Source organism: Trachemys scripta, chromosome 9 (genome assembly GCF_013100865.1).
Source record: "Trachemys scripta elegans isolate TJP31775 chromosome 9, CAS_Tse_1.0, whole genome shotgun sequence".
In the NCBI taxonomy this organism is placed as follows: Eukaryota; Metazoa; Chordata; order Testudines; family Emydidae; genus Trachemys; species Trachemys scripta.
In genome coordinates this window covers 66,905,488-66,923,477 of record NC_048306.1, presented here as the reverse complement: position 1 = coordinate 66,923,477, position 17,990 = coordinate 66,905,488, and the positions used below count along the sequence as shown (strand labels likewise).

Here is a 17,990-nt window from a genome sequence, read left to right as displayed (position 1 = left end):
TCATTTATTTAAATGGACTAGATCATTTTACATGCCACAGTACTTGGCATTTGGGTGACTAGGTGTCCAGTTTTTGACTGGAACACCTGGTCAAAAAGGGATCCTGGCAGCTCAGTCAACGGCTGGTCAGTGGTGCTAACCGATTCAGGTGGCGGTGCCGCACAGTGGGGCTGGCAGGCAGGCTCCCTGCTAGCCTCCATGCCACGCGGCTCCCGGAAAGCAGCCAGCATGTCCCCCCTCCAGCTCCTATGTGGAGACAGGGGGCTTTGTGGCCAATGGGAGCTGCAGGGGCGGCACCTGTGGATGGGGCAGCACACAGAGCTGCCTGGCCGTGCCTCCACATAGGAGCCGGAGGCGGGACGTGCCACTACTTCTGGGAGTTGTTTGAGGTACCCCTGAGCCCCTCCTGCCCCTTGAGCCCCTCCCCCAGCCCTGATTCCCTGCTCGCCCTCCAAACCTCTCAATCCCAGCCCAGAGGGGTGGAGTGAGCGGGGCAGGGCCTCGGAGAAGGGGTGGGACATGGGCGTGGCCTCGGGGGGGGGGGCAAGGGTGTTCGGTTTTGTGTGAGTAGAAGGTTGGCAACTCTACTTGGCATGAGGGCTTCCTGGTACAGTGACTTCCATAGACTGGCTACTGGAAAAAGTAGTAGTTTCTTTTAAATCAGTTCTATATGCAATACTCATTATTTTCCTCAGAATGCCACAGTCGCCTCCACAAAGTTAATTATAATTCACTATTCCCCCTTATTGATCGTACCAATTTTACACACAACTCCCACTTATTACTTCATTCCTCTCTCCCCATCTCATCTCATCCTTGTTGCCCAAAGCTTTACCTCCTTTTTAAAGGATGATCAGAAACCAACAGTATTACTGAAACAAGTAGCAGCCTCAGACAACTGTGTATTGATGTGCCATTTCCTCATGCTCTTTTTAAACACGTGCGCTGCCTTACCTGCTTTTTACATGGATGATTTGCAACAAAGAAACAGAGTGCCTGGCAGTTGCTACAACTGCTGAAGCCACATTTCTACATCTCACCCTTATTCATTATATATGGGGGGGAGGGATAGCTCAGTGGTTTGAGCATTGGCCTGCTAAACCCAGGGTTGTGAGTTCAATCCGGGGGGGGGAGGCACTTAGGGATCTGGGGCAAAATCAGTATTTGGTCCTGCTAGTGAAAGCAGGGGGTTGGACTCAATGACCTTTCAAGGTCCCTTCCAGTTCTAGGAGATAGGATCTCTCTATTAATTTTAATTAGCCAAGTTAAAATAAAGGCCTGGGAAAAAAATCAAAGTAGAAAAGAAGGGAAAGCACCATTCACTCTTCCAGTAGCTCCAGTTCCCTAACCTTTGTAATAAGCATGGAGTTATTAAATATGATTTCATAAGGGCTATTTATCACACATAGTAGTCACCGTATAGAGAGGCGGAGCAGCAACCGTTTCATGACCTTTTTGCAAAGAATGTTTTACCACAGCTAGCCAAGGGCTTCAGGGCAGTCAACCAGTTCAAACGGTGCAGCTATTGCTCATGGTGTCTCTTGAGTATCTCTATCCCACTGTGAAAGGGTGAACGGCTTTAGGCATAACATTACAGCTTCTGATGAACAGAAGATAAAAAACCAACCACCTTTTAAAGCTACATTCTTTTTTAGATTCCTTTATTTGTGAATCAGAGGTAATAGTTTAAGCAAACACTCTCAAGGGTGTGCAGCATATAATCTGCTTCCTGTACACATTTATTATGTGCAGCACAGATAACAAAGCCTATGTAAAAGGTTAGCTGACACTGTCTATTATACAACCCTGTTTTCAGTTGCTTATAACTTTGTCAAACCATTTGGGGTGGAAGTTTTCCTTGCTGGGTGTTTGCCTCAGGTATTTTGGTTTTTGTTTGTTTGAAAAGTTTCAGCTAAAATGGGTCAATAGTTTCTAAGACTAAGTTTAGGAAAAAATGTTTTTGCCCATGGTTGCGTGTGGGTTGTTTTTTGTTTGTTTTTGTTTTTTTTAAAGTCTTCCAGCTCTTTCATTAAGAAACACTAGCACCTCTCTGTGTTTTGGAGCAGGGACTTGAAATTTGGCAGTGAGATCCACCCTCACCTACTCAAGATTTTGCAGCAACTAGACAGTAAAGGTGTGTCAACACTGGATCAGTTGTATCATTCAGATTAGGGTTACCATATCTAACAAATAAAAAAAGAGGACCCTCCACGGGCTCTGGCCCCGCCCATTTCCCCACCCCAGCCCCGCCCCAACTCCGACCCCTTCCCCTCCCTAACTCCGCCCCCTCCTCCTTCCCACTCCCAGCCATGCGGAAAGGGCTGCCCGAGCGCTACCGGCTTCACGGTTTGCCGGACAGCCCCCAGACCCTGCGCCCCCGGCCGACGCTTCCCCAGCGCAGCTGGAGCCTGGGAGGGGAAGCGCCCAGCTGGGGGCGCAGGGTCTGGAGGCTGCCCGGCAAACCGTGAAGCCGGTAGCGCTTGGGCTTCGGGCAGCCCGGCTCTTAAACAGAGCCGAAGAGTCAGGGGAGGAGCAGAGCCACCGCAGCCCTCTCCCCCTCCCCCCCTTGCACAGGACCCCGGCCGCCCTGAGTACCAGTAAGTCATTAAAGTTACTTTCACCCCTGCATGTGGGCTGTAATACTTTGGTCTCATTTCAGTTGTTGGGTTTAGTGTGTGCTGTGCAGGTGGTGGTGGTGGCGGCGGCCTGTGATATACAGAAGGTCAGACTAGATGATCTGGTGCTCCTTTCTGGCCTTAAATAAGTTACACTAATTATTACTACATCTAATAAAGCAGGACAAAAGCCATTGTGAGAAGAGAGTAAAAAAGCGAGATACCTTCCTGGTGTACTTTGGACAATTCTGAAGCTATATCTTACTACCTAACCCTCTAAAGGAAATTTGGTTCTTTTGAGTTGTGTGTCATTCAGTTGTTTCACTTTCTTTAAGAAAGAACATCTTAGTTGTGAATATGAAAGAGTAACTTATCCAGACAATGTTCTCTAATACAATTTACTCAAAATGAAGAATGTTTTTAAAAAATACAGTCAAACACTAAGAAACCTCATGTTAAAAATAATTAGGTTTCAGATTTGCATTAGATTTGGATATGCTAGTTTTCTTTAGGACACACAGAAGCCCCATTCAAAACAAAAATGCAAGGAGACTACTGAAATCTGTTAAACTCTGCAAGGACTTTTAGTCTTTAACATGATTTCCGACCAGTCTGATCCAGTAGAGTTTTTAAGAGTAGCAGCCGTGTTAGTCTGTATCCGCAAAAAGAACAGGAGTACTTGTGGCACCTTAGAGACTAACAAATTTCTGAAGAAGTGGGCTGTAGTCCACGAAAGCTTATGCTCTAATAAATGTGTTAGTCTCTAAGGTGCCACAAGTACTCCTGTTCTTTTTAGAGTTTTTAAGCTACCTTGTCTCTGGGACCCTGTATTTCAAACAACTTCCTCATTTAAACAAGCTTTTCTTAAACAAAAACAGAAAAACCCCACCTCTTTTCATAGCCACTCAGATGAGAAATTTAAACAAAGATGAGGAGGGCTGGCCTCTAGCTGTGTGGATTGACTTTGTTTGATCAAAGGGACAGACAACTTAGACTAGGTTCTATGAAAATGTGCATGTGCAGATTTCTAGTCATCAAGACAGAGAGTCATTTTTCAGATTATAGTAGTAATTCCAAAGAACCAAAATGGATTGTGTGTGTCGAGAAGGGCAAAAATGGGAAACATCCCTTATTGTTTCAAAGTGATGCTAAAAAGGCCAAACATTTGTGTTTGCAGCATATCCCCTTGGGGATTCTAAATTTAATGTTTAACCAGATCCAAAGTAAAGTCTACTTGGAACCAGGAAAAATCAAAAGAGGAAAGAGTTGCTCTGGTATGTAACTGTATAGCAAGAGCTTGTGAATGTTGCTATTTTTCTGTTCTTTGTTAATTTTAAGGCAGCACAGATCCAAAGTGAGAACTCACTCAAGTGCTTTGCAAGCGGAAGAATAGTCTGGTTCAAGGGAGGCTTTTCAGGAGAATTTTCAAAAAGGCTTTCTGTAGAGGATGCCCAAATCAGACACTCCGACAAGCTGAATTTTCATAGGAGGATATGGACGCTGCTGCTCTTTGAAAAATACTCACAGTAGTAGATACCCAAGTTGTCTATCAGCTCATGCTTAGCTGGGTTCCCAGACACTGGGCTTTTCACAACCTCACTGGTATATGATATGTTCTCAAGGTACTAGTGTTCTCCCCCATGTACCACTGTCTCCCTGTGGCACAAGCTCACCCAATGCTCCTAGAGGATGTCTGCACAATGCTACAAGTCTCTCCAGCATCAGAATGGATAGAAAAGTGTCAGGGCGGGGGGTGGGGTGTTTAAATGACATTAAGGCTATGTCCCTACCCTATGAGCCAAGGGTTTGATCTCCCCTGCTTGTGTACACATGCTCGTGCTCATCTAGTAGCCACTGTAGCATGGCCAGTGGCAGCAGAGGCACAGCTTAGCTGTGCTGAGCACAAACCCTCTGAAACCAGTGGGTAAGTACTCGGCACAGCTAAACTATGTCTCCACTGCTACTGTCTGTGCTACTGTGGCTACGCTGCTATTTATACTCATGCTGGTTCGAAGAGAGCTAGGGCGAGTTCGTATACATGAGCAAGACAATCACACACAAGCTCATAGTGTAGACATGGCATAAAACAATTTCACCCATTTGCTGTGCTGGAACAAGACAGACTGAACATGAAGCAGATAAGGCAGGAGTTTCTGCACACTGAGGCCAACATTTTCAAAAGCTTTGGCAGGATCAGCATCACTTAGGAGGCTGAGAGTTGGATTCCCATAAGACTTACAAACTGGCACTTGACCACACTCAAGTTGCCTCAGCACATACTGTTCGATGGGATTTTCAAAATTATTCATGCATTTTACATACGATAGTGAGGTCTAGACACCCCAGTGTGATGTGCATTTTTAAAAAGCAGGCTATTTTCAGACACTGCCAAACAGATTATGTCAGAAAGAATGAGAAGGAGCAGTACCTGGAACAGCCATGAGCAACCTTGGGATTTCCTGAAAATACTGTTTGGACACCTATTTCTCAGACCACACCTCCACCCTGCCTCCAGTGCTCAAGCCATTGGTTTCTCAGACTTGGACATGACCAATCCCAGCTTTGAAAATTCCCTGGACTGCCACAAAGCCACTTCCCACACTTTTGAAAAATTCAAATTCTTCCAGCTCACAGACCTAGAAATAAACTAGAGGGAAAATTAGGAAATAGGGAAGAGAACAGACAAAAGTCTTAATCTATAGATTATTAGATCTGTCTTTCCTTGGGTCCTCTTGAGAACAAACTGGGGTCTTACAAAGTCTTTAAAATTCAGTTGCAAAAAGTGATGTGCTACATTCATCCCTGGTGTATTTTGACTGGATTCAGTGGAGTTACACCTAACAATGAATCAAACTCAACTTCAGGAGAAACAATAACTTCTGTAGCCTAACACTGGTTTTGTATATTATCTGATCTCTCCCTCAAACTGCAAAACTGCAGTTTGCAGCTCTGGTGAAACAGTGTCTTTGTTCCAAGAAACTCTCTTTTTTTTTTTTTTTTTTCTTTCTTAGAGAAAAACATAGCAGGAGCTTGTTCACCAAGGTCTCAATCTCTAGCAAACAGCTTGCTGCACCTTAACACGCTGGACATGCAACATCAGGCACACGTCGTATGAAGACACATAAAGCATTATTTGCTTTAATTGTGGGAACTTTCGTTGCACTTTCTATTGCGAGCAGATAGTAATTCCCAGCACTTGCAGAATCATTTCCAACCCACAGCTTTTTACTACTTTGAAGATACTACTACTTTCATCTATGGATCACTTATTTTGATCCCCAAGTACTATAGAAATTTAGTAGTTAACCCAAGCTTGGTATTACTTTATTTTTCTTAGACTCTTCACTTCTTTGGGGAGCTCAAATTTCAAATATGGGCACCAAGGTGGATGCCCAAATATCACATCTGGATGCTCAATACTGCATTTAAGTATGCAAATGACTATTTACATGTGATATGAAGCACAGTTTTACACATCTAAATGCAGGATTTGGATGTCATGTCTGGGCACCCACATTTGAAAATTGGGGCCACAGTGTTGAGTGGAAGTGTTTATCAGTAGCAAATTCAGTTGCATTTATCTGCTTGTGAAAGAGTCTCCCCTAGAATGCTGAGGACACATTAGTACGCAATAAAATGTGTTGGCTTGGCAGAATTCAATTTTAATTTTATTATTTTGACAGATAATACTGGTTTGTTTTAAAGTTTTTTTTTTTTTTTTTTTAAAGTGATTTGCATCAATTTTACACTTTCACAGTTGTACAAAATTATGGGTTTTAAGCATTTTTTCTGATTTTTATCTTTTTCACAGTTGTAGGAAATTAAGTGTGTGTGTGTGTGTATGTGTGTGTGTGTGAAAATAATTATTTAATGATAATAGATGGTGAGATTCCAAAAGTTAAAACTTATAACTGTTGAGACACAAATGTCAGCATCACATGTCAAAATATACAAAGTAAACATCAAACTCTAAATTCTCAAGCAGCATTTTTCTTACTTTTCCTATCTGTAAATTTTTATCATCGATGGAAATATATATATTTGTCTGTGTATGGTGAAATTGACATTTACTGACCAAAACTCTAATCCTTCCAAGCCAAAACATATATCACAATGAAATCACAATTGATCAATAAATAAGTTTTCAAAGTGGTGCCCAGGAATCCAACAGCAGTAATGTCAATTGGAACCATGAATACAGTTAAATTCCAGTTTGTTAATAAATATTTACCCTTAAAGTCAAAACACATCATTTACTAGTCTTGTAAAAAGAAACCACTTTCAACTACTGTTCCATTGCAAGGCACATGTCGTGCAAACTTTCTCATTAATTCAGAGTGGAAATCTTCTCTTACCCACCCACAATACCACACCCACAAACCAGGGACCAGGTCCTCTGATAGCATAATCTCACTGATTTAAGCATACAACTTGATTTCGTCTGCACTGATCAGACTGTTATGGTCATAATCATGTTGGCTAACTCAGTTGTTCAAAACCACGTTTAACACCTGAGAAAGCTTCTTAATGTAGGCAAGGTCATAGTGCGATATTTTTACTAATTTCACAAGACTTGTACAAAATTCCCCAGATAAAAGCTATGTAAAACCAGAAACAAGATTGAATACTTATCTCTAACTCAAAGGTAAAACATTACCGGGATGGTTTAATTATTGCAAACCCAAGCTTTACACACCCAAGCAATTCAGAATTAAGGTTAAAGCTAAAAGATACACAAACAAGTTAAGGTATGGAAATGCACAATTAAGGCACCCGAACTTTAATTCTGTTTGCCACCTTCCTCGTCCCCTCTATCACTTTCTTTGGCACCCCAACATTCTCCTATCCCCATGTTCCACAATGCAGACACTGATTCCCCGCTTTCTTTCTCTCCTGTCTCCTATATTCCTCTGTCATTCTGGTGCAACAGATGCTTTTTAAAAAGAAATGTTTAGGATTAACTGTTACTTTTTGCTTTTGGTTATGAAGACTGACAGAAAAAAGCTTTTTCAATGAGCAATCACAAATATTCTACAGAGAATTCCAGAAAGAATTGTCTTCGCTCCCACTGAGAGCAATAGGAGACAGAAGCAGTCTGAAAGAGGGCAATTCTTAATGAAATTCTTGCAACAAATGAACATTAATCCTAATTCCCCTCTTCACCCCCCACTCACCCCTCTGAAATGTAGCCTATGCACAGGAGTTTAGTATACCGATCTGTATTGTTAGTCACGTTGCTTAAAGCACTGTTGGCAGGTGCTCAGATACTAGTGATGAGGGCGGTATAAGAACCTACATACAGTAGAGATTAGGTTTGGGCGAGGGTTCAGAATCTGGGTTTGAAGTCAAACCGGGACTAATAGCTCAAGTGTCACATCTCTAAAGTCTCATGAACTATTTAAACATTATTTGAGACCCAAATTGTGAAAATATCTTGCAAGAAATACTGATCTTATGATATCTACACTGTTTTGGCCCACATCCAAATCAGATATAAAAAACAAGACCACCTGGTTTCAGGCATGTTCAGATCAGGGTTTTGAATCCAACACCTCCTAAATTTACCTAGGGACATAGTGGAATTTTCATCACTTGAACTCTTTAAGTCAAGACTGGATAGCTTTCTAAGAGATGTATGCTCTAGTTCAAATAGAATGTATGGGCTTGATTCAGAAATTCTAGATGAGGTTCTATGGCTTGTGTTTTGCAGGAGGCCAGACTAAATGATCCCAATGGTCCATCCTGACCTGAGAGGAAAATCTATTTTTATCTATTGAAATTAAATCTATTAAACGAAAGATTTTTATCAGGAATTCAGCTTTGAAGTCTCAATCGCAACATCTTATTATACTATGAAAAATAAGTTATTTAATCTAAATAATAAAGCAAAAACCATTTTAAAAATTAAGTTTATTTTTAATGTGATTTTTGTGGATATTTTTGTTCCAATTTGACATTAGTGGTCTTTATTTAATTATCAGTTTATATAAATATGAAGCAAGATTTTCATTTTTGGCAAGACTGGTCCCAGTCTGCATTCCCAAGCCCCCTGGTCTCGGACCGAACTATGCCCCTTTTGAAACCTGATTCCATTTCTCCAGTTCTACTCATCATAATACATACTGTATACTGATCAGGAAGGTCAGCTTGTTCCTGAAATGCCAGCTCTTCAGTAAATACCAGCTTACCTCTGTGACACAAAGGCAATCTCAACCACTCCCCTGGCAAAGTCCACATTGCTCACACATTCTGTATAATGCCGGAGGTGTCAACATACTACGGGGTCAGAAAGCAAATGTAGTATGTGCACACATGTATACATGCATTGTGTACATATTATACACCCACACGGGTGCGCACACAACACTCAAAACACAAAAATAAAGAGTACTAGGGTAACTGAGTTAACTGTCTTCCTTTGTTTTGTTTAAATGTAATCTTAAGCATACTGAATGACAAGCAGGAGGGGAAAAGTGTAGCAAAGTAGTTTCTTGATCTGTCTCTGAATGAGCTGAACATGTACCAATATGTAGTGTTCACGCTGCGAGTAGTGATGGGCAAATCAGTTGAGATAACATAACTGTCCCAAACTTTCCCTCTATAAACTCAAACCTATGGTGAGACTCAAAGAAGTTTAAGCAGGTTTGTTTGTTTGATATGTCTGCTTCAGCCAGGAATTTAATCTCACGACAAATGCTGTTCAGATTTCCAGCCCAAGCTGTGCAGATTCAAGAGAATTTGGATGAATCAGAGAAGAATTTCCAGGTGCTTATAGCTTAGGGTGACCAGATGTCCCGATTTTATAGGGACAGTCCCGATATTTGGGGCTTTGTCTTATATAGGTGCCAATTACCCCCCCACCCCCGTCCCGATTTTTCACCCTTGCTAGCTGGTCACCCGATTATAGCTTAAGAATGGGAGTCAAGACACCTGGATTGTTTTCACAGCTCTTCCAGACTCTTGCTGTGTAACCTTGGGCAAATAACTACCTCTCTCTTTAAAATGGGGATAACACCTATGTATCTAATAGGATGCTGGTGATTAATATTTGTCATGTCTTTTGAGATCCTCAGATGGATGGTATTATAGCAGTGCAATGTATTGTTTTACCCTCCTAATAACTGATGGATCATTCAGATGGTCCTAGAGCATATTGCAGAAGAACTCTTTGATTTTTTTCCACAACCACCATCAGCCTCATTGTTAATTGATTGACTGAAAGAGGAGAATTGATATAGCTGCCCAATAACAGTTGGTGGAGCTGCCAGGAAGATTTTATCTCTCACTGCATTCAACTATGAAAAGTATGTTGAAAACTGCACTGCGAACGAGGATGACTTGTGATTAAAGCTGGTCAAAAAAATAAGAGGTGTGGGGAAATATTCCAAACATACCAAAGTCACTGTTGTTCTGCATGTCTCAAAAAGGGACATTTTTTCATTTATTCAAAACTTTTCATGAGAATTGCTGAAAATGTTTAATTTCAAAATTTGTGTGTGTTCTTTCCCTCTCCCTTTCTCATCACTGAAAAGAAGGGGAAAAGAAAAAACTGAGGAGACCCAATTTTTTGTTTTTCCAATTTGTTGAAAAAAATGAAATATTCTTAAAAATGTAACTTTCTTTTACAAAAAATATTCTATTTTTTATAAAAGGCTGTTTTTGACAAAATAATATTCAGTTGTAAAACATCGACCAGCTCCATTCTTTTATGTAAAATGCGTGCTGTGTGGTTTCATCAATAGGGAAGCACTACATTTACAAAAGACATTGATGATGGTTTTGCAAGATCTTGACACTGTAGGCTGATAACACTACTGTTGCACTCTCTCCACTGGAAATCACGTACAATCTAATTAACTGAGACCTGGAACCATCCAAGGGCAAAACTGAAAAATGATTCAGAGAAGCCTTAGATCATTTCTATTTCTTAGCTAATGACTGATCCTGAATATAAAAAGCATAGGTTGGGCATAGAAGAGAAGATGAAATGATGGAACACAATTCTCAGTGCCTTCCATATCCTCTAGCATTCAGCATTGAAGATGCCCATGACTCTGTTTGGGAAGGAGGTTTCATCACAGATTGTTGCATCAAAATAGTGGAAGTTTTGGCAGTAAAATCATGAAAGACAAGACAATGGGATTTGAAACTGTCAGGTTGTAAAAGATCTGCACTCCTGCCCAGTCAGCTCAACACCAATTGAGTCTGTTTGCTGCACAGTCAGAATAGTTTGGTTAAAACTTTGTAACAGGCCCAGTGCTGAAGGGGATAGTAAGTAGGTAAAAATGTACCATTATTTAAGAGCTGATACAAAAGAGTGATAATCCTAACTAGTTAACTAGGGCTGGAGTCTCAATGAGCATGTCTGTGTTTTTATTTACAGAATTGAAAGTGTTTCATTTGGGCAACATATGCATCATTTTTGTGGAATAAACAGGTGGACAAAGTGAATCACATAGTATGTGTATTCTGTATTTCATTTAATAAAACATGCATGTGCTTTCCCCTAAACAGAAATTTATTTAGTTTTGGTCCAGTTGAGGAAAAAGTAACAACTTTGGTATATCCCATTCCTCTAGGCTACCGTAAGCTACAGGAACAAGCACCCCTAGGACAGGTTACAAAGGTTGCAATGAATGATGTTTATTGTTCAAAAGCTGCATGGCTTCACAACAAACCATCCAGTTGCATTTGCCAAATTGGATATATAATAATGCTTAATATTCATACAGACATTTAACTCTTCAACTAAATATAATGAAAATGTTTTAAAAATAAAAACCTGTGAAAATCCTTATTTTAAAAGTAAGCTTCCTTTTTCCTTTCATTGCCAAAGCCACTGTGTATCTCACTTAGCAGTCAGAAACAAGCAATAATGGTAGCCATACAACCTAGTATTCTGACCTTGAATTATCTCTTGAATTCCACAGGGCTAGACCTGGTTAGTACTTGGATAGAACCTGGTTTTCCTTAAAAGTGTTCCATGAGAAGAGATGTTAGCAGTTCAATAGGAATTACTCTTCCCTCTGAATATCAAACCAGTGCTTGTGTGTGGTGTTAGAAAGTATTGTGATGCTGGAAGTGTCATCTTCCAAGGGGAGCAGTGGAGGCAAAAAACCTAACTGGCTTCAAGACTGAGCTTAATAAGTTTATGGAGGAGATGGTATGACAGGACTACCTATAACGGCATGTGGCCCATCGGCGACTTCCAGTAGCAAAAATCTCCAACGGCCAGAGATGGGCCACTAGATGTGGAGGGCTCTGGGTTACTACAGAGAATTCTCTCTGATACATACCTGGTGGGTCTTGCCCACATGCTCAGGGTCTAACTGATCGCCATATTTGGGGTCAGGAGGAATTTTCCCCCAGGTCAGATTGGCAGAGACCCTGGGGGGTTTTTGCCTTCCTCTGCAGCATGGGGCACAGGTCACTTGCAGGTTTAAACTAGTGTAAATGGTGGATTCTTTGTAACTTGAACTCTTTAACCATGATTGGAGGACTTCAGTAACTCAGCCAGAGGTTAGGGGGTCTATTACAGGAGTGGGTAGGTGGGGTTCTTGGTCTGCAATGTGCAGGAGGTCAGACTAGATGATCGTGATGGTCCCTTCTGACCTTAAAGTCTGAGTCTATCTTTTGACTGAGATGTAAAAATGAGTCACTAATTACTTATTACAAGATTCTATGGCACTTTTCCAAAAAGAGTGGGAGTATTTCTGACCAGAGCCCAACTCTAATTATACGCTGTCCACCTACTCCTAGTTCCAGTTGGAAAATTTATTTCTTAACTTGCTTTGATAAAATTTGTTGTCTATAATTATAGGCAAAGAATGGCTGTTGTCTTCCACTCCCGAAATGGTTGCGTTTTAGTGGAAGACATACATAAGTCAAATTACTTCAGATGATATTTTATGGTGCCTTTCATTCAAAAAATATCAGACAGCCATGAGAAAGACATGGAAAACTCTCATCACAAGGGGTTTAAACTATATCAGTGGTTCCCAAACTTTTCAGGGTTGTACCCCGCCCCCCTTACTCCTGTCCACACACCCCTCAGCCAAGGCCAGGAGCAGGGCCGTGGCTGGGGGGGGGTAGGGAGGAGGGGAAACGTGGATGGGGTAAGGGAGCCGAGGCTGGGGGCAGGTCTGGGGCTGGCAGCGAGGCTGGGAATGGGGCCAGGAGCTGGTCTGCAGTTGGGGACCGAGTCTGCGGCTGGGCCCGCGGCTGGGGGCGGCGACGGAGCAACGCAGGGAGCAGAGCGGGGCTGGGTGATGCTCCCTCCCTGCCCCCTGTGGGGGCTGACTTGGGTCCTGCTGCACCACTCCCCCCTCGAATGTCCTTCCATGCCCTTCTAGGGGGGGTGCCCCCTACAGTTTGTGGGCCACTGCTATACATCACAGACAAGTTTTCACTGACACTAAATTTCTCCCAGGCTAGTCTTGATAAGTGACCGGATCCACTGATCTGTCTGTAGAAGATACTACAGAAAATAGCTGGATTAAAAAAAAAAATCCTCACCTGCAATTAAGCAAACCATTCACAATGGTAAAAGGTGAATTTCAGACCTGGTTCAGCGTCACGCCTAATCCAGATAATACATTTCTCAAAAGCTACTAACCAATTTCTTAAATGCTCTACTTTCGTGTTTAAAATGAAAATATGCCCTCTCTCCCTCCACCCTGATCAGATTACTGCTGTACAAATAGGATTATAGTATTACAAAAACAGAATTAACAATATCAACAAAACTGCAGTTATTAATGGGTAACCAGGCACGTTGTTATTCTTGTATTAACTCTTGTTAGCACTAGCCTGCAATTGAAAAACACAAAACACAGTGGTGCAAACATCTTCAGAATCTATCAGACTGAAAATGGCGTTAAAGCCTGCTCATTTGGGGTATGATCCTATACTGACCCTGCACCACTAGTCACTTAACTCTTTACCACTGACTTCAATGGACACAGAATCAGGGCCCTTATTCTTTGTCTGAAATGAGATTATGGATATTTCTTTATTCAAATCCAGGCTGTGGATTCTCATTTCTCATGCCTGCACACCGGATTCTTCTAGCATGAGTTGTTGGATATGAAGAAGGTTAAGTGAAAGAAATAAGGGTAACCAAGAGAAAATACTGCTGTACGAACTGAAGGTTCTTAGACTAATCTGTCATACTGAAAAAGGAATGTTTTCTAGCTAGCCCTGCTGGAGAGCCTGTAAAAAGGAAGCAAGTTGGTTATCGAATGGGGGGGGGGGGAAATAAACTAATTAAAAATGTAATACCTTTAATAACTGGGTGTTGGAACCTTCAAAGATGGTGATATTTCTCCCCCATAATGATACCTACCTCTCTCAAACTTCCCACTACCTTTGCTTCATAAACTTATTGTAATGACTTATTCTGTTTTACATACCATGGTATTTAACCACCTACATGACACATGCAGTACCAACTAGAAATGTTTCTCAGAATTGTTTCTGCAGCTGGCTCTCTTGAAAGAACTGTCACCCCAGTCTGCTTGTTCCAGCAGAGGTCACAACTACACCTATACCAAGTTAGTTCACTACACTAAAGTATAAGAGGTTTTAAAAGGGAGGGTAGCATTGGAAAGTGCAATTCTACTTTAAGTAGGTCTGTAAAAACATCTCCTTACTCAACAGCTCTGCTCCCTGAGTGCACTCAGTCAATCTGATTTACTATAGTGACTAAAACATGTTAAAACAGGTATGAACTGGAATCCTTCCCCTCCTGTGCATCAGTAGAATTGCTTACCAGTTCTCCATTAGGGTAAGTAATTTATACCTGTGCAAAGCTACTGATGGCAATGTGACTGCATGGATATAATAAAAAAAACTCATTTGGCCTCAAGAATCCTTATGATTGGTGATGATGCGTAAGAAGGAAAGAACCCATCTTGACTCTCAGATCCCAGGCTTAGTTTGATGTACTGGCAGTTTGAAAACACCACCAGGTTTTTGCTTGTTGACTGAGTACCCGAGACACAGAATCACTGAATGAAAATAGACCTGGAGCTCCAAAATGCTATTTGTACAGACACTTTTACTTCTAGAACCCCACTTCTAGAATGCTGGAACAGCAAATAGAACAGGGCAATATGAACAGGGCAATAAGTAGGTCTTCACTCTTTGTGGTCTTTGATTAAAATTTGCAGCCATATATGAGCACAGAAGTATTTATCGCTGTCACTCTGGCCAAAACACAAATAATTTGCAATGGGCTGTTGGTGACTGTGGTGACCACTAACTTAAAATTGAGACATCAGATACGGCTTTATCTATAGCTAGAATCAGAACAAATTAAAAAAAGCAATATTAAAATGAAATCCAAATGATAATTTCAAGTTTTAAATTAACATCAATAGCATAGTGGGAGCTTGGGGTAGAGAGAAATAGCCAAATATTTTAGACCTCTCTTTGCCACTTTGGAGGTAGGGAGAGTGGATGCACTCAATGTTTTATTCATAACTTGTGGTCACCTCTCTTCCCAGTTCCAAGTGCAACTGTACTTCCAAAAAGGAGTGATACAAGGTTCATTATATGTCTTTGAAACAGTATAAATAAAATCCCTTTGTAAAATTAGTTTGAAAAATTACACTTGTGCTTCTGGAAGCACAATTCATCTTACTTTAGTTTTTGATAAAAACAAGACAATCAAAAGCCAGAAGAAGTTGATTATTATGGTGTTACCGTAATGGAATTAATAAATGTTTTAATAATCACACCCATACTTACACACCACATCATTATCAGCCTCCTCGACACATCGTGATTGATGTTCCAGTAGGTGAATGGAAGGAATGTGATGTAAAAAATCTCTTCACCCAAGGCAGATGAAAACTTGAACAGGTAGTAGTAGAAATAATTCTTCACAACATACTTCTGTGCACAATCCTGAAAGTGAAATGTTTTTAGCATGTTTCAGTGAACTTACTGAATTAAGTTGTTAGGAGTGCAATTTAAACAACTAGGGCTATAAACCAGTTTGCAATTCAGACAGTAATTTGTTGCAGTGAGACTCAAGAACTGTAGGTTTAGTTTTTCATATAAAAGTGAATTTTATAACTGATACATAGATTAAATGTGTTTCCCCTCCTCCCCCAATCAGTTATGACAAATCTATGATATACAGGAAGACAGACACACACATGCATGCACAAAGGTTCAGACCTGGACTAGTCTCTGTTTTGGAGGGTCAGATGTGGAATCCTCCTGACCCTAAATTTAGGGAGCTTATGCAGCTTTAGATAAAAGGAAGAACTATTGCTCTTGACAGAAGAATGTGATGAGACAAAGCAAAACCCCAAAATCAAATAGAATAGTAAATAAAGCAACTTGTGTTTTTGAGATTTGCGTCACTGGCTAGGGAGACTGGATTACCAGTTGCCTTTAGACATCCTGAAATTTGCCCTAGGATAGCAAGTGGCATGTCACTTGCTTCATCCTTCCTCTAAAACCATTTTTTACTTTAAACCTCCATTTTTTCCCTAACTCTCTTATCCAGAGGGCCACAAACTCTGCCTCTATCTCAACGTGGGGATTAAGCAACTGTAGAAACAACATATCCTCTCCACCATGTGAGGTGCTGCTGAGTCACTGCTGTGGGACAAGAAGACTGACATAACCTTTTAAAAACTCAATAAATGCTATGCTTCATGACAGAGGTAATTTATAAGCTAAATTGCTTAAATTTAACTTGATTCAACTTTTAAAAGGGCTGCATGAGCAGATTGCAAAATGAGGTGGGTATCTGTGAATCAAGGGTAAGAAATATTGTTATGTGCTTTAATACTTCCAATTTTTCATCCCTCTCCTACTTTTTGTATGTCAATACGCAACATGATTCTACAGAACAAAACCTTCCAGAGCACCCATCTCTTATAACAGGTTATTACCTGTAATTGCCCTTTGAAGATGTACATCTTTAATGTTTGTTTATTGCGGTAGTGCCTAAGGACCAACCATGAATGGGCCCCCATTGTGCTAGGTGCTGTATGAACATGGAGTTGCAGATGGTCTCTGCCCTGAAGAGCTTACAATCTAACTCAACCAGAGAGAGACAGGCTGGGGGAAGGGATAAAACAGACAAGCAGAGTGAACAATGTGATGCCAAGTGTCCTATTAGTTCCACCATTGGGGGAGGGGGGAGGAGAGATCAGCTAAATGGAAAGAAAAGTAATGGGAGAGGGGGGGATGCTGAAGGGAAGGGAGCTGAGGGGGTGGTAGGGGAGAAGAGGGGCAGGTGGGGAGTGAAGCTGAGATGAAGAGGCTTTGCGGGGACAGGGGGGAGAGTTGGAGTAAACAGCCAGACAGTGCAGGGCAGAGAATGCCCAGTCAAAACTGAAGTGCTCTGAATGTCCAAAGGTTCCTGCTTTGGCTGCTTGTGCAGCTGCTCCTACCTGCTGGAGTCTCTGCCTAGCTCCTCTCTGCATTTCCCCCCCTAAGACCATGTGGTGAGGGAGGAGGGGAGAGAGGGGTAGGCTCCACCTGACTGCTAGTTTCCCCAGAATGGGGGGGTCTCTACTGCACAGTTCTGGGTCCGGAGAGTGCTGGCTGAGGTGTGGCTGCTCAAGACGATCTACTGCCCTAGGCAAAATGTCAGTATGCCACTCCCCTCCCATAGGCCTAAGGCAGCAGAAATTGGTCCAACCAACTCTCCATTATGATAGTGGGGCAGCTGGGCCAAACTTGAATAAGTGGCATTGTGACCTGACACACTGGGTCACATCACCATTCAAATTGGGTTTGGGTGCCCCTCTGTCATAACAGAGAAAACCTATAATAAACAGCTCACATGTAGGTCTAACTTATCAGGTCATCACCCATCTTCCACATGGAGACCCTGATTGGACGTATAGTACTGCAGGCTCTGTTACAGGGCCTGTTACTTGGTCACAATCTTATGTCAGTTCTTGCATTAAGTGTAAGTGACCTCCCTCCCTAGGTCAGGGCAGTCGCTTTACACAGTTTCTAGTCCTTTGTCTGCTTGACTTCTTGACCCAGGTCACACCAGTATATGATATTCTTCCTAAGCATAAAACTTCCACAGGTGTATTACCTGTATTTTTTCCATAGTTGGGATTTGCATTAATTATTCCTTGTTGTCTTTAGCTCCTACAGAAGCACTGTTTAGCTTTAGCTCACCCACTGACAATCCCATAAAGAGGCACATAACTTTTATAAATTTGATACAGTAGTCTTTAAATATAACATCTGTTACATCTGTCCACATAATCACTGAATATTTCATATTCTCAAAGCATTACATATGTCACACATAGCATCCAAAGCCCCTGACATTTGTCACCAAAACTAGCTTCCAGAAAACAAACTGAGGACTAAATTGATGATCTATTAATG

At 41.5% G+C, this 17,990-nt stretch overlaps 1 protein-coding gene across 1 annotated transcript in view; it reads right to left on the bottom strand.

The window, feature by feature from the left end:
* The window catches only part of SGPP2 (sphingosine-1-phosphate phosphatase 2), a 70,252-nt gene that overhangs the window by 25,725 nt on the left and 26,537 nt on the right, over positions 1–17,990 (bottom strand). Inside the window, exon 2 of the mRNA XM_034782542.1 lies at positions 15,366–15,524. Within this exon, the coding sequence (XP_034638433.1) occupies positions 15,366–15,524 (159 nt within the window). The remainder of the gene's footprint in view (positions 1–15,365; positions 15,525–17,990) is intronic.